The sequence below is a fragment of the Amblyomma maculatum genome, chromosome 1, assembly GCF_055883805.1.
Source record: "Amblyomma maculatum isolate TAMU_Amacu chromosome 1, ASM5588380v1, whole genome shotgun sequence".
Taxonomy (NCBI): Eukaryota; Metazoa; Arthropoda; class Arachnida; order Ixodida; family Ixodidae; genus Amblyomma; species Amblyomma maculatum.
The window spans coordinates 155654556-155679038 of NC_139344.1; the positions used below are offsets into that span (position 1 = coordinate 155654556).

Here is a 24483-nt window from a genome sequence, read left to right on the forward strand (position 1 = left end):
CCCACCTCTGCTCGAGTTTGATCCCGTCTGCCAGCAGCTGTGTTTCAATGGAGGCGAAACGAAGTGGCATCAGTGTGCTGTGCGATGTGAGTGCACTTTAATGATCCTCAGGTGATGGAAATTACTCAGTAGCCCTCCACTACAGCACCCCTTTCCCTCTTTCCACTTTCACTCCCACCTTCCTCCCTTCCCTTATGGCATGGTTCAGGTGTCCACAGAACAAGTGTGACAGATATTTTGTGCCTTTCCTTTCGTGTGAACCAATTATTATTATTATTATTATTACACTAGTGAACTTTTGCTACATTCAGCGAGATGGCTTGTGGGTATGCTTAACACTTGTAAACCAACATGCCACTCTGCATTTAGGCGAAATGAGCTGGGTAGATTTATTCCTTATTTCACTGTCTATTTTTAATTTTAGATGGGTGCTTTAGATAATCTATATGGAGTGATCACCGACTAGTGCTAATGACCTTATCACCAAACAAACGAGGACAATGGAATCACTCAGCTGACTGGCCATTTGCTCAGGTCTGAAGCCAACCTTGAAATAGTATATTCAGAGAATCTGTGTCTATGAATTGGATGAAAATTTAACAAATTGCATTATTTAATGTATCGCACTTAGCTGTCGCAGACTTCTCGGAAGTTGTGCATCAAAATTGCAAAGCTTGCTATACATAAAAATACCTGGATACAAAAAGAAACAAAATAATCTCTGGAGAATTTTCTGCAGATACTTACGCCCGTATTCACAAACGCGCCTCGACTCGACGCTCCACCTCCACTCGTTGGAGCGGAGAATACAGCCGCTACTCCACTCCAGGGCCGATTCGGATTCATGAACGCCCCTCGGCGTTTCCTCCGCCAAGTTCTCCTCGAGAATACCTCCTCCACTCGGAGCAGCGCAAGTGGCATATGGGGACGAGATTAAGATGAACTTTTGGCCCGAAAACTGCGTGCTGAACTGTGTAACATGCTCAGTTTTTCATGTCAAGTCTTCTAAACAACTTTCGCAAGCGACCTCGATGTTAACAGCATAGTGTAACTTGTTTTGTGAGCTGGGTGTAAAGGACGGCTGTGAAAAATGGCCGAAAATGTTTTTGCATCTGGCAACAGTCGCTGCTGGTGACGTAGGCTTCGAGAAATGGTGTGAATACTTCGGTTTATTTTTTGGTGTGAGATCTGCGCTCGGCCTCTTTGCCGCTTTGCCTTTTTGTTATTGCCAGGCTTTGAGCGACTTTTTTTTATTGCCAGGCTTTGACAGACTTTTTTTTTTGTGACGAGGCTTTGACAGACTTTTTTTATTGCCGGGATTTGACAGGCGTCAAAATATATAGCAGGAAAATAAAAGTACAAACCGCGAACTCCTACGGGCATGGCTCGGAGGCGAGCTAAACCGCTAAACTGCTAAACATGCGTGCTGATTCGCAGCGCATTGCAGCTCATGTACACTGAATTCGACTCTCCAGAAGAAAATACCGCGTGCGGTTTCCAAACAAGTAGGGAGCCCTAATTGAAAACGTGCTTGAAAAGCCACGCTCTTCGTCGGCCGCGAATATCGCTCCGTAGGACAAGCACACGAACGCGCTCCCTCGACAGCGCCGCGCGTCCGAAGACGTACTACGTACCCTCGGGCGACGAGCAAGCCATTGATGCGCGAGGTGCAGCACAGATGTCCGCAAAGTCCCACCGCGCCTCCGGTGCTCGCCAGCTTACTACATACAATGCGTTGTTCCCCCACAAGTTCGGCGCCGTCTGCGGAAGCGCGCCGGGCGAGCCACGGAGAGAGCGCCGCCGCCGCTAGACTCCGGCCGCGGGGGAGCTCACCATTTACGGTCAAATCGCGCCTCAACTCTGCACTCGGTGGGCTCAGAAAAGGTTGTTCATTTATCCAGTGATGACTTGAAATGTGCCCGCGCCACACAAGCGCACTGCGATGATGCGAAGATCAAACAGCACAGACGTCGGTGGCTGATCACGGCCATGTTCGGCGTGAGCGGCAGGGACGGACGCAGGCTAGCCATGGCCGCATTCGTAAAACGATAGCGTGCCGGAAGTCCCGGGTCACTGTCACTCTCAGCTGATGCTTTAGAGAAAGGTTCGGTGCATCCTTGTATCTTTTTTTCGTGAAAAGTTTGGTATACCGGTAGAACGAATTCCACACAGCGAGCGAGCGATGCGATGTCGGCCATGTTTACAAGTGGAGTGGCGGTCGAGGAGCGGCCAAGGTAGCGTCTTCGCAGACTCGAGATTCTCGAGAAAACTCAAGTTTTCTCCGCCGCTGGAGGAGCGATTCGAGTGTAGATTTCTTTCTGAAACGAAAAACAGGCCTCGAGGGCCGCTTGGAGTAGAAGTTCGAGTGAAGGCGTGTTTGTGAATACGGCGGTTAGCACAAGAAAACTAGACTTGCCAAGGATACGAGAGGGAAATAAGATGTATTCACCGCAATGCTGAAAAAAATCTTGGCAGAGGTTATCCGTCGACAGCTCAGTTACGTCTAATGTAGGGTCAAGTTGACGAACTTGTTGGTAGCTACTCCACATATGCTATTCCTTTGTTGACAGCCCTGGTACTCAGATCGGTGTAGAACATTGAGATATGTTTGGTGAACATATTAAAATGATAGCCTTAAAGGCCTCATTCTGTCACACATCTGGCATTGTCCCCATTATGAGCAAAAAATCACAGCCATGGCTCTAATAGGTGGCAGTTGGCAAGTGAAGTGGCTGGGTATTGACTTTTCGGTGGGTTGTGCATCATCACTAGACCATATGACATGGCAGGAGCTGCCAAATCTGGCTGCTGCTTTGCGACCGGAGGGTGAGATGGAAATCGCACATTCCAGAACTCTTGGCGATGACTGAAATGCGCTACTCCTAGGCCACGCAGAAGTATCTGTACAGCTTGGTTAGCGAGGCTTTACAGGTATCTTTCGTGCAGTCTTTCACGTAGTTAGGTTGCTTGCAATTGTATTTTGATGAATATGTGAAACAATAGATGCACAAATAAAGTGGACATACATGAAGTAGAATTTGCTAAAGGACTTGCAGATGGAAGCCATTAATGCCGCTGCGTCGTTTCTTAAAGGGAAGCTTAAGTTTCTCCAAGTTTCTCCACAATTGTTTAGAGCTCAGCTCCTGTTCCTGGCTTGAGCGACGTTGCCGTTGGCGTAACTGGTGGGCAGTTTAGGGTTGCCCAGAGGGCGATACTGTCACAGTTGGCACTGGCCAATCTGGGGTGTATGATTCTGCTCTGTCTTCTTCAACATAGATGTTTCGAACAGTCCAATGAATGACAGTGTTGGGCTTCTGAGGGATGCCTTAATGCAATCGCATCCTGCGCTTGAAGGCAGAGCTTAAGCGTACCAGTATAGGGTACCCAAGGTGGCCACACTATTGTGAATGACTAAAGCCAACCTGGGGCATAGGATTCTGCTCAGTCAACATTCCGTGGTCATTCTGAACATTGCAGTCTCTGTCAGTTTGGTGATTGGCATCATAGGGATTACAAGTGCCCCCTTAATGCTGTCGCATCCTGCACTTAAAAACTGAGCATAAGTGTCCTGCCAGATAGTATTGCATATTCGGAAAAGTATTCATAGAGTAATGTAAAAGAGAGGAAGGAAAAACCAGAACGAATGGATTTGAACTACTGCTTTTTGGATAAAGAAGTGCAGCGTAAATACAGTGTGCCACAGAACTATCAAGAAGAAATATGTTAACTCGTCTCATTCATTTTCATGAAATTTCTCTGATTTGCCGCTAGCTGTCACTGCTGAACCAGAATCTTGCTATAATTTGCCTTCATAAAATTTCCGATTGGCCACTAGGTGTCACTGCTTAAGTGGAAGCACTCTGGGACTATCATGAACAGAACGGATACATGCTTTTCTCTCACTCTGCTGACAACAAAAACAAAAAGCTACACTCAAATTTCACTTTACTCTGTATTGTAATTTTTTGTTGTTTTTTTTCTTAGTTCCTATTTTGTAACATTATGCATTTGTGTGAGGCATAAAAACATGTTGAAAGGCAGATTTCCTATAAGTGGCAGTGTAAATGAACCCTCCAGTATTTAGTATAATAACATTTCAAGAAATTTATACAGTACTGTCTTTCTAAAAACTGCCTGCACCAGGGACTGATGAAGTATATTATGAAATGCCACCTCGCCTGTATAAAGATGGCGTAGGAGCACTTCTGAAATTCCTTTATAAGATATGGATTAGGAAAGGGGCCTTATGCGTGAAAAAAGCCACTAGAGAGTTATGACATATTGTTACAGTTGTCTACATCGGCACATGCACGGCTGTTACCGTATTACCGTGGTGCGAGCACTTTAATGGATCAGTTTTAAGGTTTTGGAGAGTTCGCCTGCTTCCGACAAAATGCAGCGTCAGCACCACATTATTCAGTGGGATATCTCACTCAATATTGAGATGAATTTTTCAAGGCGAGTTATGTAATGGACAGTTTTCAAGCTGTTAAGCCTGATTGTATGTAGTGAACATTCTTATGCCTATGACAGCAATTCATGTTTTTGTCGGTTTCAACATTGCCTTCCGCTTTCACAACCTTTGTCCCTGAATAAAATAGAAAATGGTAATGCAGTCACGATTGGTAGTAATAGTAGGGAAAATATTTTCTCCAGCCTTAGTTCGAGCACTTTGACTCGCTGTCACTAGATGGCACCAATGCCCACAATTTTGAGTGCATGAAACTAAAAATTGTATGAACTGGGAACATATCAGCGAGGTTCTTCTGTAATAGGACAGTTTCTAAAGGAACTAGAGCTTTTAGCGCATTTATGTCTTTTTTTTTTACACACATACATTTCAACCTTGTTCTTGGCACATGATAGCCTTAGTTGCTCATGCGCCTTAGAGTCCAACACAGCACATGCATTTGGTGTTATATATGCCTCACATTCTGAAAACTGTCCAAGCTTGCAGCCTAGGACCTTCTTACCATGGGCATAAATGAGACCCAAAGCAAAAAAAAGCATTGTGTTGTCACAAATACTATTCAGTTGAGAGCATGATTGAAGGGAGCCGTCCTCTTCAAAAAAGTATTGCGAGTTGATAATTGGCAAGTGCACTGGCCTCCTAGCATATGCTGTTGCTTTCTTTTGCTTTTGTTCCTAGTGTGTGGATTTTACCAACCACATGGTGGGAAAAATCATCGGATTGTCCTTGTGACTTCTCAAACAGCCTTTCTGTGAGAACAAAAAAATGTGGGTGATAATCTTGCAGAGTTCATTTTTTTTCTATTGCTTTGAATAAATTTGAACCAGCTTCATAGCATCATGGTGACAAGGTGGTGGCATGGTCATACTTGGTTATGTAAAGGTAGTTTTGTTGAAGCTGAGCCACTGCTTTCATATCTATAGAAGTGGCTGATCAAAAAATTTGTTTAAAAGCAGTGTTAGTTTTGTAAACCAGACGAAGTGCACTTGTTTAATGGCAGCATTTAAAAGCTGCGGTACAATGAGACTCCTTCCTTTTTTGATACTTTGGTGCAATGTCAGTGCATGTTAAAGACCCCCAGGTGGTTGACATTTTTGGAGCCCTCCACTACAGTGTCTCTCATAGCCTTAGTCAATTTGGGATTTTAAACCTCATAAACCAAACCTTTTTGATATTGGGCTTCTCCGTAGTGATTCCAGGTTAATCACTCGTCATTGTACTAGCAGCAAACATTGCATTGCGATTTCTGCCTGTAGCTTACATCAGTGATTGCTCTGAGTAGTTGGTGGCCATATGTAAACGAGCTAGTGACCTATTTACAACTGGGGATGGATTGGTCCTATCATAAACTGTAGGCTTTTGAAGTGGGGTAGATTGTGAAATGGTGTGTTTAAACTTTACAGTGGGTTTTGAGGTTTTTTATGCTTGGCTCTGAATACAAAACTTCCTCTTGCAGGAGGACGTAAGTCAATTGTGCATGTCTTTTTTTTTTTTTCTTTTTATTTGCTGAGCTGTCCTAATACATGGTTACTGGCACTACTGGTACAAATGAGGCAGCAAATGTACCTTTGTGAATACCTGCATAGCGATTGTGCTATAACCTCTGCAGTGATAAGAACATCTTGTTGCATGTTTTTGTTAACAGACCGTAGTAGTGCAGATGCGTAAGTTCTGCCATGGTTTCTCTCCGAGATAAGAGCTGGAAGTTGCGTTTAGATGCGTTAACCTTCGTAATGCTGACGTGTAATAAGGCACATGGGAAGGAAAATCTGGAAGCGTTCGATGTCCAGCAGAGTGCACAGGGAGTGGAATTTGAGCCCGTGATGGCACAAACAGGTCAGCTTTGCTTGCTTTTGCTTTCGATCACTCAAGCATTGCTGCATGGCTCGTGGCGGAACCTGCAGGCCACACAAAGAGATGGGGAATGGCATTTACTTTTGTTTTGTGCTCAATTTTGGGATATCTTACTCTATGAATAGCTTTCTAGATAAGCAGTGACATTTGTAGTGCCTATCAACATGTTTTGCATGGGAAAAAGTTCTGATATGACTGTTTTGAAGTATGTGTTAATGCTCAGAAATTGTCAAATGTATTCTTGTGTAAACTGACTTTTTGCATTGTAAATCAAAATCATCAGTACCCCTTGTTGCTCCTGCCTCTATCGCTTGAGCACTGGGGGGGAAAAAAATCTGGTATTGAGTATTGGTGCATTTTAAGTGCTTTTATTGTTGCTTATTTCAGCTCATTCTCCTCCGCATTAATCACCCATCAATTTAGGACTTGGTCATGAAAAAAAAAAAAAAATACAAGATAACCAGAGTTGCAAAATAAACTTAGTGCAGTGTTCAATATTCTGATTTAGTGCTGTAAAAGTTTGAGGTTTCTGTCTTGTTTTTTTTTTATTATTATTATTATTATTAACTATGTAAACATTAACTACCTTTATCTGTATGGGAGATTTTAGTGAGATATTAGTGGTGGAAAATTAGATATTAAGTATTTCAGTTTTTACATTATGCCTAGGTCATATGTGTCATTATGTGTTTTGATGTAAGACATCCAGTTTTCATTTGTGCCTGATTACTTAATGCCTACTTTTAAGGTGAAAGCCTTTATTGGCCATGAGAAGTGTCGCACTTCTTCACGAGATTCCGCAGGATATCGTGAAATTGTGACGTCATCACCTAGTGACATTGGCCAGTCTACCGTGAGGAAGATAGTTAAAAATAAATGCGGTCTTCACCGGGAATCAGACCTCCATCCCTTGGATCCTCAGCCGAGCGCCTTAACCATCTGTGCCACGCCCGGGATCGTGAAACGCACATCATAATTCTCCTTGTCTACCGTGAGGATGGTAGTAACGATGACAATAATGCTGCAATTAGTGGTAATGACGATATTAGTGGTAATGGCAGTGCATTTAGTTGATAATGAGAGCAAATGTGATGCACCGTGTGCACCAGCAACGCTTAGGCTTTCACATTTCTGCAGTGTAGATTCCACAGTGCTCTTGGAATTTTTATTTTGGCTTTCTGGTTCTTTGCAGCAAATTGTGCAAGATGTTGTCTCTGGAATGGGAGAAATTGGTCGAAATGCTACTGTCATGTCCAGAACATCGGTAAGAAAGCAGTTGTCTTCTTTTGTGAGGTGTGCATGTTTCTGCTTTTACTGATGGACACGGGTTGTTCATTTGTACAACTTCAGGAAATTTGGTGTTGGCATTGTGAGTGAAAAAATCATGCGTATAGCTGTGGCAGGTGGTAGTTGGCAGATGTCAATGTCATGGCCGTGCAGCAGCTGGTCGTCGGGCTGTGTGACGTCAGGACGCCATATGACATTTCTGTGTTGGCAGGCACTGCAAACTGAGGCTTTGCCCTTGAGATGGGAAGTTAGGATTGGAATCCAGGCTTCCATCACCCTTGGATCCCGAATTAGACTTGCTGCTATACAAGTACTTAAGTATGGTTTGGCCAAAGCAGGGATTTATATCTATGTTGGGTGGTCTCTTGTGTAATGTGGTATCTTACTCCTGTGTGGTAATGATGAGTATATTTGGGGTAATAGAGGCACAAATAAACTACTAATTAAGCGAGCAGCAAAGTGAATGGATGTGAACGAGGATCTAGGATGGCAGCCAACAAACGAAAGCTATTAACACTGTTGTGTCTTTAAAGCTGGGTCTTAAAGGCCCACTGTCCACCCTCCGGTCGAAAATATTTTCTTCCCCGGTGACTGTGAGACTTCGCCCCTAGAACGTATGGCTGCAAAATGTTTTTGAAAAGAGTAACTAACAACGCAGTTACAGCCACCGCAATGCTTCTCTCCTTCCGTTCCCTCGCAAAGGTTTTTCACTCTTAAAACAGAAGCTTGGGCATGTTGGTAATTCATTGTGTAGAACAGCGCGAAAAACACGACAGGGACGAGCGAAGACAACAAGACGAGCGCTGACTTTCAACTGACAAGTTTATTGCATGCCTGCATCCATATATATGAACACGTTCACACAATAAACGAAACAAGAACAACTAAACAAACACCGAAAAGTGTAAGAATGCAATCGAACCATGTGTCATCCAGATTTTCACAACGCATCATTTTCTCGTGTTCATAAATCTTACTTCACGTTCCGATAAAGCTATAGACGGGCTGCTGATACAAGTTTCCTTTATCCTGTTGATTTCTTTTGCTTCTAAAATCTCCCGTACTGTCTGGTCATTATGCCGATTGATTATTTTTGCTTCCTGTAGAAATGGCTGGCAAGCGTCGCTTTTACAGTCCCTGCAGTGTATGCCCATAGTTTCTTTTACCGTACCAAAAACATTATTGTGATGCTCCATTAGTCTTTCATTAATACAACGCCCCGTCTGTCCGATATAATGTTTTCCACAAGACAGTGGAACAGAGTATACAACCCCCTTCTGGCAACCCACATAAGGGTATTTGTGTTTTATGGTACAGCCCTGACCTATGCCTCTTGTACTATTAACTTTTTTACACATTTTCCCTAATTTATCTGGAGCCGAAAGGACAACTTTTACACCTGCCCGATTTCCTATACGTTTGAGTTTATGCGAGAGGTTATGGATATACGGAATGACCACTATCTTTTCTTTCGTCCGCTGGTTCGTGGATAGGCTCTCCAGGCTCGCCTGAGAAGATTTTATACTTGATAAAATAGTCTCCGCTACCGATACCAACAGCTGCTTGGGATATCCTGCGTTTTGAAGCCGTCGAGTTTGATACATGAAGCTATCTTTAATAGAATGGATGCATGATTTCCTTAAAGCATTAATATAGCATGATTTCACAACGCTACGTTTCACTAATTTTGAATGTGAAGATTCGAAGGAAAGCAACGGCTTGCTGGCGCGTGGCTCATATGTCCAACACGTGTGATTAGGCTCAATTTTCAGTTTTAGATCTAGAAACCTGAATGGCCGCAGGACAATATTATCAGGTTTCTAGATCTAAAACTGAAAATTGAGCCTAATCACACGTGTTGGACATATGAGCCACGCGCCAGCAAGCCGTTGCTTTCCTTCGAATCTTCACATTCAAAATTAGTGAAACGTAGCGTTGTGAAATCATGCTATATTAATGCTTTAAGGAAATCATGCATCCATTCTATTAAAGATAGCTTCATGTATCAAACTCGACGGCTTCAAAACGCAGGATATCCCAAGCAGCTGTTGGTATCGGTAGCGGAGACTATTTTATCAAGTATAAAATCTTCTCAGGCGAGCCTGGAGAGCCTATCCACGAACCAGCGGACGAAAGAAAAGATAGTGGTCATTCCGTATATCCATAACCTCTCGCATAAACTCAAACGTATAGGAAATCGGGCAGGTGTAAAAGTTGTCCTTTCGGCTCCAGATAAATTAGGGAAAATGTGTAAAAAAGTTAATAGTACAAGAGGCATAGGTCAGGGCTGTACCATAAAACACAAATACCCTTATGTGGGTTGCCAGAAGGGGGTTGTATACTCTGTTCCACTGTCTTGTGGAAAACATTATATCGGACAGACGGGGCGTTGTATTAATGAAAGACTAATGGAGCATCACAATAATGTTTTTGGTACGGTAAAAGAAACTATGGGCATACACTGCAGGGACTGTAAAAGCGACGCTTGCCAGCCATTTCTACAGGAAGCAAAAATAATCAATCGGCATAATGACCAGACAGTACGGGAGATTTTAGAAGCAAAAGAAATCAACAGGATAAAGGAAACTTGTATCAGCAGCCCGTCTATAGCTTTATCGGAACGTGAAGTAAGATTTATGAACACGAGAAAATGATGCGTTGTGAAAATCTGGATGACACATGGTTCGATTGCATTCTTACACTTTTCGGTGTTTGTTTAGTTGTTCTTGTTTCGTTTATTGTGTGAACGTGTTCATATATATGGATGCAGGCATGCAATAAACTTGTCAGTTGAAAGTCAGCGCTCGTCTTGTTGTCTTCGCTCGTCCCTGTCGTGTTTTTCGCGCTGTTCTACACAAGTTTTTCACTCTCCTGCCCGAGGTTGTCTAGCCTCCGCAAGACAAATTTCCCTTCCTCCTCCGCGTTTGGCGGGAGGTGGGGCGTGGCACTCCGCGAGCGCGAAAAAAAAAGAAGAAAAAAAAAAGGCCGAGGGAGCGCGCGCCGCTGGATTCAGTCTGGCCGTGGCGAGGGAAAAGCGCGCAGCGAGCGGTAGACACTATCGTGAATCACGGGTAGCGTGGTGTCGGAGTGGGGAAGCGCAGTCAAGTTGACGATAGGAGACGGAATTAGGAAGAACAAATGAAAAGAGCTTTATGCATCTATTTACAACATGAACAAAGCACTCGGAGAGCAGGACGGCAGCCTGCCTCCGTTGACAGCTTCTCGAGCAAATCTCTCGTCGCTTCTCAACTCTCAACCTTCTCGTCCGGAAACACCCTCGCATCTCTTCTCGTCTGGCCCCGCCCACACAGTCACATATCACTGTCAGGCCGCAGGCGATTCGGCTGCAGCTGCAGGTCCCAAGGTCGCAGGAATGGAGCCGCAGATCCCGGGACCCATCTTGACGCCGATGGTAACAAGCTGCGCATACTGAAGCAGTCAGGCTGGTTTCCCGCAAACGCAGGGGGAGAAGGACAAAGTCCATCCCGCGACACGGCGGCGCCACACAGCCCGGTGACGCGGTGAAGCTTGGTCGGCCCAAATGCCCGAGGGCTTTAGCCTGCCTGGCACAACAACACCCATCCTTCTCCCGTCAGTCGGCGAGACGGACCAATGGACGTCGTTCGCGGGGAGTACGTCATTACTGTGGCTCGACGGGCCAGCGCACGAAACGGGGAAGCTGGCTTCCCGAAGGGGAGCACGAGAGAGCTTTGAATTAGATTTTCGATGCTTTTCGGCGCGTGTGTCACTGTAGCATTTTGCACAGACTATGTCCGGTACCTGATCGAAACACTGGGCTCCTTTGCTTAAAAGGGCCTTCCCTGGACAGTGGCCCTTTAAGTGTCCTCCCAGTTGTTTTTTTTGCACACAGTCTGCAGCACATGGCACAGATGGAGTAAAGTTATTAATTGGCTGGAATTGACTGCACAAGCTTTTTATTGACACTCTGTTCTACTTTATTTTCTCTAGACTTCTAATGCTGCATAGTCATTTTTGCATATAGTATGGCCTGCACCAGTGTGTACAGAGATAAGAACTTATTGGAACTAAAGCAAAAGGGTCAGCCTGATGACCAAGTCATGAGTGTGTTCCAGGGTTTATTCAGCCCCATGAGAAGTTTGAATGCACTCTAGATTTGTAGTAAATTCTTTTAAGTTTCTAAACCGCTTTGAACGTAATGTTTCTTGAATGACCTCTGAGTGTTTCACAATGTTTGGAGGAACACAGAAGAGGATGCATGGGTGCTGCTTTGGCTAAACTGTTGCCATTGGTCTGAGTCAATCACTTGGCACTGGTTTGGTGGCTAGTAAGAGCATGTCTTCTGAAGATTATTGTGGGACTGTACGTGACAATGTCCTGAAAAGGCTTTTTTCAAAGTGCATGAACAGAGTGAGGTAATGGTGTGGTCAGGTGAGGTTATCTTCAGTGATTGGCTGTTTGGCGCACAAGTACAGTTGAGCTTCGTTATAGTGAACAGGTAATAAATTATAAAATAGCTCTATATACAGTTTACTTGAACCTAACAAACTTTCGTGGAGAGAATTCCTTGACGTACAAAGTTTTAAAATTATTTAATCCTACCTACATGAAATGGATGCATTTGAATGTAAAAAAGGTGCTGTGGCTGTTGACCTAGGTACAGTGACCTCACTGTCTCTGTGCTGACTGCTTGTTCACTAGTGTCAAGTTACTGGAAATTTGCCACAACCACATGAAAATTTTGTCAATAAACAATGAAGTGTTAGATTGCAGTGAGGGACTGCAGATTACACAATGCACCATGCTCCTCTCCAGTGCCATCGGTGCATATACAGTAAACTCTATTTATTCGGCCTTCAAGGGACAAGACAAAATGTTCAAATTAACCAGAAGTTCAAATTATTGAATGGGCCTGAAAAAAATACTGAAGCCCATTTGCACTGCAGTAATAGGACCTGCATGACAATCATCTGCATATGAGGTGAAACCCAAGTGAGATCAGTGGTTTTTCCCAGTTTATGCAGGCACTTAACATTGATGAATTACTCAAAAATTCTGAAGGCCTCTGCTACCTTTTTCACACTGCGATGCAAAGGCAGTAGCACAAAACAGCCCAGTCTCGTTTTGAGGATGCTTCACTGCCCACTCAACGCAGTGAAACATTGCAGTGAAACTGTGCGCAGCTTCAGTACTGGAGGCAGTATGGGGATGCACAAGAGGGATATACACATTATATGCGTAGAGATAAGAAAAGCATGCTGCCATCCTCAAATAAATATAAAAATAATGATTCGCCAAGCAGTGTACGAAAAAGCGCGACTGCGGGATGGCATGAAGTTAGAGAAAACGAAACTTAAACTGTGTGATCGAGCTTTATTTTGGAAATGGGGAACTTCTGACCGTCCTCGTGCCTGGCATAATGTGAACAAAGTTAGCCTGCATCACTGCTGTATACACTTAGGTTTGGGAAGGTCTGTATCGGTGATTGACCATCCTCGTGCCTGACATAATGTGAATAAAGTTAGCCTGCATCACTGCTGTATGCACTTAAAGAATACACTCTGAAGGGCTAGTTGGTTCATAATAATTGAACGAGTAAAACTGTGCGAAAAAGACTGGACGGGACGTTTGTGCCTGTGTGTTTCTTACGTCCCGTCTTTATCGCGCAGTTTTACTCGTGCACTTAAGGTTTGGGGAGGTCTGTATTGGTGATGGCTGGCTGTGCAATTCGTACCTTGACATGATCTTCCATCCATATTAACCGAAACGAGCCCATCTATGTCTGAAATAACAAGTCTGATGCCATAGACTTACATGGGCACTGACCGGGACTCTCCTCTTGTGCAGTGTGACCTGCCATCTGTTCGAACACTGCTTGGCACTGAGATTTTATGGCCGGTCTCGTTAAGCATTCAAAATAAAAAGTGTGTGTTTGTTAAAAGTACTCGGGAACAGATCATTATAGCTAATAATTCATAATGTCCGTGTTGAGTACATCGAGGTTTGACTGTAGCGCTGTGCCAAAATGAAACAAATATTTTGCATACAATTTTCCTGTGAATGCAATTGTTCTCTGTTTATGTGTAGCTTCTGCCAAATGTTTAGAGCACAGGGGTGGGGATTTGCTTCTAGCCATTTATAGCATCCATGGAAGGATGAGGAGGGATATGTCTCATCAAGAGGTTTAGAACATTGTGGACACACAACAGGCCACATGGCATGACCAAGGGCAATCCTCTTGGGTTCTAAATTTTTTACAAGGAATGTACTATTGGTTAGTCTAACTGCCTTGAGACTCATTTGCGTGTTATTGTTAACAAATAGGCCGTATATGACCCACAATTCGTTGGAACATTTCAGGTGGCTTGATCACATGACTGCAGTGAAATCATTTTTTCTCCACACATGTGCATCTCACAAACTTGGCTGTTAATAGAACAGTAAAAATCTTGTTAATTCGACCTTCAAGGGACCAGGAAGAATGTTCGAATTCCGGAACCATGTAAGAACGCAAACATTATCTTAATTCATAAGAAAGGGGACGCTAAGGACTTGAAAAATTACAGACCAATCAGCTTACTGTCTGTTAGTTATAAGGTAATTTACCAAGGTAATCTCTAATAGAATCAGGACATCCTTTGACTCCAACCAAGCAAAGGATCAAGCAGGTTTTCGGAAAGGGTACTCTACTCTCGATCATATCCATACCATCAACCAGGTGATAGAAAAATGTTCGGAATATAACCAGCCCTTATACATAGCATTCATTGATTACGAAAAAGCATTTGACTCGGTAGAAACCTCGGTGGTCATGCAGGCATTGCGAAACCAGGGTGTAGACGATCCGTACGTGAAAGTGCCGGAAGATATATATAGTGGGGGCACAGCAACCATATTTCTGCATAAAGAAAGTAACGAAATTCCTATAAAGAAAGGTGTTAAGCAAGGAGGCAGATCTCCCCAGTACTGTTCACAGCTTGCTTAGAAGTATTCAGAGACAATGGGAGCAGTTAGGGATAAGGGTAGATGAATACCTCGGTAATTTGCAATTTGCTAATGACATTGCCTTGCTAAGTAACTCGGGGTATGAACTGCAAAGAATAATTGATAACCTAGATAGGAAAAGTGGAAAGGTAGGCTTGAAAATCAGTATGCAGAAGACTAAGGTAATGTTCAACAGCCTCGGGAAGGAACAGCAGTTTACGTTAGGTAGCGAAGCACTGGAAGTAGTAGGCGAATATGTCTACTTAAGACAGGTATTAACCGCTGATTCGGACCATGAAAAGGAAATAATAAGAAGAATCAGATTGTAATGGAGCGCATTTGGCAAGCACTCGCAGATTGACTAGCAGCTTACCGGTATCGCTCAAGAGGAAAGTATACAACAGTTGCATCTTACCTGTGCTCACCTTTGGGGCTGAAATGTCGAGGCTAACAAAGAGGTTTCTGCTTAAGTTGAGGACAACGCAGAGGGCTATGGAACGAAAAATGGTCGGGGTAACATTAAAAAGATAGGAAACGTGCAGTGTGGGTCAGAGAAATAACTCAAGGTACTGACATTCTAGTGGAAATCAAGAAAGAGAAATTGGCATGGGCAGGACATGTAGTGCGAAGAGAGGATAACCGATGGTCGCTTAGGGTAACAAACTGGATTCCAAGGGAAGGAAAGCGTAGCAGGGGGCGGCAGAAAGTTAGGTGGCAGATGAGGTTAAGAAGTTCACAGGGGTCAAGTGGGTGCAGCTGGCGCAGGACCGGGTTAATTGGAGGAATATGGGAGAGGCCTTCACCTTGGAGTGGGTATAATAGGCTGATGGTGATTGGGAGAGGCCTTCACCTTGGAGTGGGTATAGTAGGCTAATGGTGATGATGATGAATTATTGAATGACCCCAAAAGCTGCTGAAAACTGTTTACACACTAGGATTATGGTAGTCTGTTCATCTGAGATGAAAGCTAATAAGCAGCTGGGATGATGTTTTGGTGTTTCGTCAAATGCTTTGTTTTGCACACACTGTCGAGAGTGTCGAAGAATTGCTTCTAAATCGTAAGCGCCTCCACGTGCCTTTTCACAGTGTGATGTAGTAGCAGTGGTGCTTCTTCACGAACGACCTTGTTGCGCTTCAGAGATGCCGCACCACACAAACTCTCTACTGTGCGGCATAGCATCCTCAGAAAGCAATGGTTCAGCATTCTAGGGAGATATGAGGAAGCATATGGATGCGAGAGAGAGAAATTTGACCAGGTGGTAGACCGGCATGATGCCATCTCAGAATAGAACTAAAAGGCCAGTGATGCGCAATGCAGTGTCTTTTTGGACAATTGCTGGCTTTGCGGGTTGTAACTGGGCGGGATACCCCATCCGAATTAACCGATGCGAGCCTACCCATGTCCTAATCAAATTAACGAGCATTTGACACCATAGACTTACATAGGCTTTGCTCCTAGTTTGAATGATCCAGAATTTTGAAATAATGGGGATCGAATGAATGAGAGTGTACTGTACATTTATTTAGCATTTCGGTAAGTTTTGGCATGTAATAAATATCTATTTTTTGTGCTTTACAGCAATTTTTGTTTTCTTGCAAATAAGTGAAGTGTAACGAAGGTTTGCTTCTTTCCCTTAATGTGTGTTGAAGTGGATCAGGATTTTTACAGTTCATGCCGCATTTTTTGTGTCAAACTTTACAGGAGGATGGTTCTTCTGTGGATGTGCACATCAACCTAGGCCAGGTTCCATTGCAGAGTGAAGCTCAGCTGCGTCTCAACCAGGCACAAACAATGCTGCAAAAGGCAGCTCGTGTGATTGCTGCACTTGAGGTAAATATGTCTGCAGCCTTTAAAAAAATATCTTCAGCTGTAGTGCATACAGTCGAACCCGGATATATCGAACTCGAAGGGGATCGCGAAATAGTTCGATATATCGATAATTCGATATACAGAAATCGGCTTGTGACGCACTTGCGATGCGAAAAAAAAGATACCGTATTTGTCGCGTAATCAACCCACTCGCATAATGAACCCACCCTTCACTTTTGCACCCGAGAATTTGGAAAAAAAAAACTTTAAGGCCAGCTCGCTCAAATGCAAGCGATTGAGCGAGCTCAGCGACGAGCGGCAGCGACAGAGCGAAAAATTTCAAACTTGTTGGAAATGCGTCCTTCTCGCTGCTCGAGCCACCCCGGCCGCTCAAAACAAAGTTTGTGTCGCCGCGGCAGAAATCGCGAGCGTTTTCGCTTGCATGTCGATGGCGCGCGTCACTCCGTTACTCCGTTTCGGTCGTCTCATCCACAGCTCATTTCTTGGCAGCGTGCCAAGATTCTGCGCAGTTATGGCGCGTTTATCTTTTGATAGCTCCTGCGGTGGCGGGGAGCAAACTTGGCAGAGTGCCCGTGATGGCTTGATTGCACAAGCCTGGTTCGATTTATCACGCCGCGCTTGGGGCGGGTGTCAAGATCGCAGCAGCTGACCTCGTGCTTTCGTTGATTCATACATGCAAGGCTAAACGACTCCAGCAAAAAAAAGAAAAAAAAAACATGCCGTTTCTTAACGTTTAAACAGTACAACGATAGAAAGGATAACTCGCAAAAAAAAACAAAAAAAAAAACAGCTGCCGCTCACGTCAGCCGCCGCGCGCAGAGGGTTCACAACACACAAAGCGTCCGACGCCCGTCTGAAAACGGGCTGAGCTGGCTTGGCGCATGCGTAGCCCGTGCTGAAGGAGAGAGATAGCTCGGCAAAAGGATGGGCACACCCACGCACATGGCTTGCAAATGTCATGGCTTGCAAATGTCAAATGTCAAACGATAACTGCAGATGCGAGCGCCTTTGGGGAATGGGCACGGCGCTGCCCAGACCAGCCATCGCCGGACTGTCCCCTCTCATTCCTTCCGCGCGTGGCTTGAAAACGTCACGCGGCAAACGGCCAAGGGTGATACGATTGTCTTTGGGAAAGGCACACTTTTCACACCGGAGTTCGATATATCGAACGACCGGTGAAATTAAGTTCGATATATGACGCGGCTTTCCTATACTTTAACATGGGATTTTCAAGGGGATATTCCGTGAGTTCGATATAACCAAAATTCGATATATCTGGGTTCGATATAACCGGGTTCGACTGTATAATTTGGCAGAGGTGGGAAGGTGACTGTTGTGTGTGGTCAAATGTATGAAGTGTCAAGGGGAACATGAAACCATACTGCTATTAGGTGATAGCACTAGCACTTAGCCACGAAATGACCTGTTGTTTTTTGCACTCTGTTGGTGGCGGAATTGTTTGTTACCATAGCCACATAATATCATTGCTTCCTTTTATTATGTTACCTTGCTAAAACATAAGGAGATTTATTATCTGTTGCTGTAGCAATCTTTGCCTGGTAGCTATGGAATGCTATCTTTTCCAAATTTTTGGGCACTTTGTGGAGAATAGGGAGCTGCTGCTTTCTGTCTATCCATTTTCCATCAAAGAAGCCAACTTTCTTTTACTTTGGGCAGTGGATGTAATTCTATTGGCACACATGGTCAAGGGAGATCATGATTAAGGAGCATGGTTACGAATGCAGTGCTGTCCATCGAAGCAGGGAAGGCTTTAAAGAGCTGCGAGCTGTGAGCAGTAGAGAAGAGTAAAAGGGGGCAAACGGCCATGGCACAAGACAATGTGAAGCATGAAATAATGGTGGTCAGCAATGCTCAAGCTCCTATGAACATCATGCCTCTGCTGCTCTACTGCGTAGAAGTAGAGGCATGGCAGCGTTGCAGTGACAGTGGCGGCTACTCCGTGGGAGGTTGGCTGTGTCCAGTGTGCAGTGGCCATGTGCGGCTAATCCACTGTTTGTAAAGGAAGCTAATAACTTTTGGGTTTCGGTTAAACTGCGGACAGAGCATATCAAAAGGAAGCTGCTTGACATCAAACGTGCAGTGAGAGGAGAAAAGCTCCTGCTCTCTATCCTATGCAGTGAGAAAAATTATGGCAGTCGATAATTCTTGCAGCCGTTAACATTTCCTTGCGTACTCGCGGGGCTAAATTAGTGTGTATATGCTTTGTTTGAATTGGTTGAGTTGAAAGTCCTTAAGTAGGACGGCTCATGGCCATGGAGGGGGTAACGAGGAGAAGACAGTCTTCAGTCGCCAGTCATTTCACCTTGCTCTGATTAGGCCACTGAGGGAGCCATACTTGGCAAAGAATGGGCCTCTTCGATTATCCACCTCTGGCAGCTCGCGGGTCGCCTGAGGGCGGAGCCAGCCGTTCGCTTTTTCTTGGGCCGCTCTGGCCATTTCCAGTTGCCTCCAGAATGTGTTCGATTTTCTCTAGTTGGGTGCTTTTGGGTTCCCCGCTGGCTGCCAGACTCGCTAGGACGATTTTGTGCTGGCTGCGCTGGGGAGCGCTCGGGCAGCTTGCAGGTGATGTAGAGGTGATATGGAAGTAAGGGAGGGCTCGCAGCCATTTTTTCATGGACTAGAAGGACCTTTTAAAGCGGACAGTTAGGCTAGTTTGTGATCTTTGGATTCAATGCACATGGTAACTAGTGCTAAAGACAGGGACAGAGGAGAAGCGGACACCACGGGCGCTAGACATCAGCTTGGTTTTATTCCAGTCAACACATTCAATATATAGGCAAACAATGTAAAAACGGCAAATCCTAAAGCGCATGTGCAGCGGTACCTTTTGGTTCAGTAAAAATGTGGATCAATACTGCCCACTTCCTTCAGTGGCGGCGATATGACATGCCCAAATCAAGGCATGGCATGTGTGCCTCCCGTAGGTTAAAAGTGCACCTGCTGAAGGCTTCTACACTCCGGGGCTGCTTGTGTTGTGCACTTGATGCATTTGCTCTCAGTCTTCTGTGCTGTCAGTAGAAATTGCATGCAGATGACAGGAATCATATACCTTATTTTCTGCTGTATGAGGTGCACTCCTCAGATGTAGAAGCCTTTAACAAAACTGTTGGTACATAAGGTGCACTGTTGTATAAGGTGTACCTCAGTGTAACCAGTTATACATGCTTGCGGGACTATCGCAAAATGTTTAGTGCTTGTGAGAACACTCTGGCTACCATTTTTTGAGACCAGTGTCCACAGACGCCAGAAAACTGGAGTAAATTAAACTAGTAAGCTGGCTAATTTCTAATGACATCTAAGCTAGTTGCAGCTGGGGATTTGTAATTTGCTGCTATTGATAGCCATATCAGTTTCTAGATTTTCAAAAACACAATTACTGGTATTGATAGTGGAGCTTAACAAATTTTGATCATCGCTTACTATAAGAGGCACACTTTCAGGGCACTTCTGGTAAGAGCAACAATTTTTCTCATCTCTTCAAGTTCCCCCGAAGGAGGTTGACTGTACTTAAAATCTTTAAATATTTGCATGCCATTGTCCATTTTATCTTAGCATATGCCTGGTGTTCTGTGTAGCCGTGTAGTCTGGCTGACATGCATTAGATTGCACTGATAATGCTACATTTCTAACCCTTGTCGACAACTTTTTAATCAGATATGAAACTGCTAAAGGTTACTTTCATTATTTAAAAGTTCTGTCAAACAACTTGTGTTGTAATAAAATGCATTTGTACTTGAGTACTGTAAATGCATCTGTACTGGGCTTGATTTGCCTCAAAAAATATTGTTTACAGCTTTTAGCTTTTGTGTTTGCTGGTCACTATACTCAGTTCCATACATCAAGTGCAACACTACCAAAGCTACCGCCCTTGTTTGCACTCCCCGCATAGAGCCTGTTTCCGCAGGAACCACTCGGCCACAAAACGAGCGCGTAGTGATACGCCTCCTTTTTTTTTTTTCTTGCGGACTACTTGCATAGCTTTCGCTGCGTTGCACCTGATGTATGAAACGGAGTATAAGTTTCGGGGGAAAGAAGGCTGTGCACTGTAAGGATTTCATTTTATGAGTTCAGGTGTGCTCTCTGTTTACTTTTAAGGCTTATTTTCCTCACTTTTAGATGACATATTAGTGGCTGAAACGGTAATTGCATTTTCTTTTTGGTTTTGATGTGGTCCTTGCAGAACCAGGGCCAACAGGCCACCTCAGCTCCGGATATTGAAGGAATGGATCTTGGAGAGCGGGTTGAAGTGGACGTCCATATGGTTGACTCCAATGGCAATGACACTGCGCCAGTAACAGCAGCTTCTTTTCTGCACTTACTCTCTTGCTGTATATGCGGGGGGGCACCTTTTATTGGAATTACAGGAATGTGAAAAGGGGAATAGAAGAAACTGCTGATGTTCGAAGATCTCATTTTGCTGCTTCAACTCTACTTAATCTGAATCAATTTTTATTTTAGACTGTAATATAATTCAACCCGCTGTGTTGTTCGTGGTAAGTGGAGAGACCTGATCTCGGTGCTGTCTGACAGCGCGTGCCTTTTATGGAAGATTGTGCATACTACATATATTATTGTTCTAGTAGGTCGGCCTCCTCGTACACGCATTCTTTCTTGGTATGGTGTCTTAAAGAAGAAAGTTAATTTGCTTCTGTTGTAGCAGACTGCCTACGTTGATGAGGTAGCATGTGTGTGTGAACCATTTTAGCATCAATCCCAATCACAATTCAGTGGCTGGGTTCAAATTTGCACATTGTTTCTGCATGCTGTCTAAAGCGACACTTTGCTTCCACTCGACGATGTGGCTTTGTTCTTAGAGTGCCAGCTACATTAGCCAGTAGCCACCTTTTCTGCAGCCAGCCTGTTAAATGGAGCATAGCTGGAAAGTGGGTCATACCACAATTCAAAGAATCCTAAAAAATATTTCACTTGATTTGCTCTGCAGTGACCGCTAGGGCTATTGCTGAAAAAACACAATATGACTATAGTTCTAGCTTTAGGGACTGGGGTGGACTCCCATTGAGTGGCTGGCATACATTTGGATATCTGCCACCTGTGTGGAGCTACTCCTGCTACTGCTGCACCAGCATGCTGTGGAGCCTACAGCTTCTGTCCTGTGCATGATCTTTTTTGAGGCTTTTATTTTGCGTGTCATGTCTAAGGAGTAATACTTCCTTACCTGCCTTATTTGGTAAGTATGTGGGCCAAATAGCTGTGTCTGGCCACAGCTTTGTAGAGGGTGCCATTTTTTTTCCTTTCTTGAACTAGTAATTAATGGAGCTCAGTTTGGCGCCTTCAGTCTTTGAATTAATGGGCTAATGAGCTGGACATTTTGATGCACATTTTTTTTTTTTTTTTTCGTAAGTTGGTGTTTGCACTTTGCCGTGGAACAAACAAAATTTATTGGTATTATCTTGTGTAGCACTTGTTATTGGGCTCGTTGGTTAGCCGTAGTACTTCCATATAATCAGGGCCATGAGTACAAGTAGAGGCGCAAGCATAGGGCATAGGTGCTGACTCTTTAGTGGCGCTTTTGAGCAGTAATGATTCCATTTTGATAAGGTCTTTATAAGTAAAAAAAAGTGTTAACGTATTGAGAAGTCAGTTTGCAGAAAGTAAAGTAAAAACTAAAAGCTAATGGCAAAGAACGAACCAAAAAGAAGCATAAGAGCAATTCAAGATTATAAGAACAGATTTTTGGCATTCTTATCATGCAATTTTTTACTTGGCATATGCTCGTGTTTTCTTTGTTCGTTCTTTGCTCTTTGCTTGTCACTTTCATTTCTGTAAAAGGATATATATTGCTAGAAAAACAGTTATATTATTTTCTCGCCTTGTGTCTGCCTGCTGAGATGCCTCGGTGGTTTGGGTGCTTAGCGGCTGAACCTGAGTGCACGGGTTTAATGTCCTCGGCAGCCACAAATTGAAGTAGGCAAAATGCAAAGAGCACCTGTGTGCTGTGTAGTATTAGAGCATCTTAAAGATCTGATCTACAAGATCTCCAGGTAGTTGAAATTATTCTGGAGCCCTCCACTATGATTTCTCTTTCTCTCTCTCATTTATTCCTCATATTGCGGTTTCAGTGTCCACTCAGTTAGTGACTTTTCCTTTCCTCAAAACTAGTTCTCATTTGTATTGTTGGGTCTGTTGTGCAATTTGGATCTGTGCATTCCTGGTAAAAGGCAGCTTTCTTTTGTTTGAAGTTTTGCAATAGCGATGTGTGCAGCTTGCTGAAGATAGTAGGTGGCACTCCCACTTCTCTCTGGTGTAACAGGTGCTGACGCCGTGGTTGCATTGGTGATTGCCACTCTCACTGGCTTTCTCTACCTGTAGGCTTCATAATCTGCCAAAATCTTTCAGTAATCAGACTTGTAATTTTGTAGTCATTTGCATTGTAATAGATTCCTACTAGAACCTAAATTTTGTGTTAGCATTTGCTGCTAAGAAAATGAAATGGTGCCATTACATTTGAAGATACAACTGTTTTGTGTAAAGAACTTGTTTCTAGGAAAACTGTTTTGTCCGAGTAACGGCCACTTTCATAAATTCTGAAAGCCATCATTACATGCATGGCTGTAAGGAAGACAGTGCCGGCCTTTCTGCTTATATGCGGCTTTTATTTTACGAAAGTTCCTGCTTTAATAGGGCTGCTAAATCTTCATGTGCTGTCCTTTCTTTATGCATGGCCTATTTTATGCTGACATTGTTTACTGCATCCCTCGCAGCCAAGCACATCAAGCGGCCATGATATTGATGCTGCTGCGTCTCGCCCTTTGGGTTTAACGGCATCGACGGGTCGCTTTGGTGAGGGAATCGTGAATGCTGCTCGAGCAGCTGCTGCTGCTGCAGCCGTTGTAGCTGCACGCGTCACAGCTGGATCAGTGTTTGGCTCTTCTGCAGCCACTTCAACGGAGAGTTCAGCCGCAGCCTCATCCGCAGCTGGCAGTAAGTGCTATCCTGGCCTTATGATGTCACTTGTGCTCTATGGAGTGTCCCCTTGATTATGCAACAAGGTTTAAAAATGCCATATTTACAGAAGTTGAGTCAAATGAAGGTTCATAATTCTAGAACAGCGCGAACAACGGTAGACAAGAACAAAGACACGGGACGAGCGATCTCGTCCCGTGTCTTTCTCGTTCTTGTCTACCGTTGTTCGTGCTATTTCACAATTAAGAACGTGTACCAACTTGCCCAAAACAGTGCTCATCCCGTGTCTTTCTCGTTCTTGTCTACCGTTGTTCGTGCTGTTTTACAATTATGAACGTTTACCAACTTGCCCAAATGAACATCCTGCTTAGTCAAATGAAGGCTGTTCGCAGCATTGCACCTGCTTATTTGGTTGGACAACATCGCTGTGTAGCCTTAAGTACAGAGTTGTGCAATGAAGCCGTGGGATAGCCCACTAAGTTTTGGCTAACCTGTGCACTTGTGCGAGGTCACCGGTGTTGACGGTGAAACGGATCTGGCTTTCTTTGCTCCATCTGCCTTACTGGTCGATCATGCCTCACCCAAGAAAATTTCAGAGTGGCACTGGGTGATATGCCATCTTACATAGGGATTATTCTGGCTTTTTATAGCACTGCTGCAGTGTACTTGTTGGCCAGCTTTTTAGACATTTGGTAGAAATTTGTTAGTGACAGATGAAAGTTATATGTTGTCATTGGAAACATCTAGTTGAAGTGCTGCCAGCCAGGTAGCCTGTGAAATTTTAAAAGGTGCCATATGACAAGGTGCCCGGTAATGAGTACTCTCCGTCATGATCTGACAAAAAGAGGCCAGTGGATTATTTAGGGGTCCTCAGCGTATAATCCATCCTACGAATCTAGCTTAATACACCTATGGATCTGCTTTTATATATATATATGGTTACATGGTGGCATATGGCAAGCGATGGAACACGGCGACACAACAAAAACAGAACGATGTGATGACATGACAATAAAATATACTTCAATGGCCAGCGAACTTGGCGCGAGTGCTCCGCCCCGCGCCACTGCCTGCTTCGTTGTCTTGGTAGGATGACCTGGGGCCACCGAGCGATCGTCCCGATCGATTGCTT

At 44.1% G+C, this 24483-nt stretch overlaps 1 protein-coding gene across 4 annotated transcripts in view; it reads left to right on the forward strand.

Moving 5' to 3' along the window:
• The window catches only part of LOC146204699 (large proline-rich protein BAG6), a 111833-nt gene that overhangs the window by 10783 nt on the left and 76567 nt on the right, over positions 1–24483 (forward strand). For all 4 annotated transcript variants that reach the window (XM_084589414.1, XM_084589412.1, XM_084589415.1 and 1 more), the window contains exons 6-9: positions 7518–7589; positions 16278–16406; positions 20608–20718; positions 23150–23369. In XM_084589414.1, coding sequence (XP_084445540.1) covers positions 7518–7589; positions 16278–16406; positions 20608–20718; positions 23150–23369 — 532 coding nt within the window. The remainder of the gene's footprint in view (positions 1–7517; positions 7590–16277; positions 16407–20607; positions 20719–23149; positions 23370–24483) is intronic.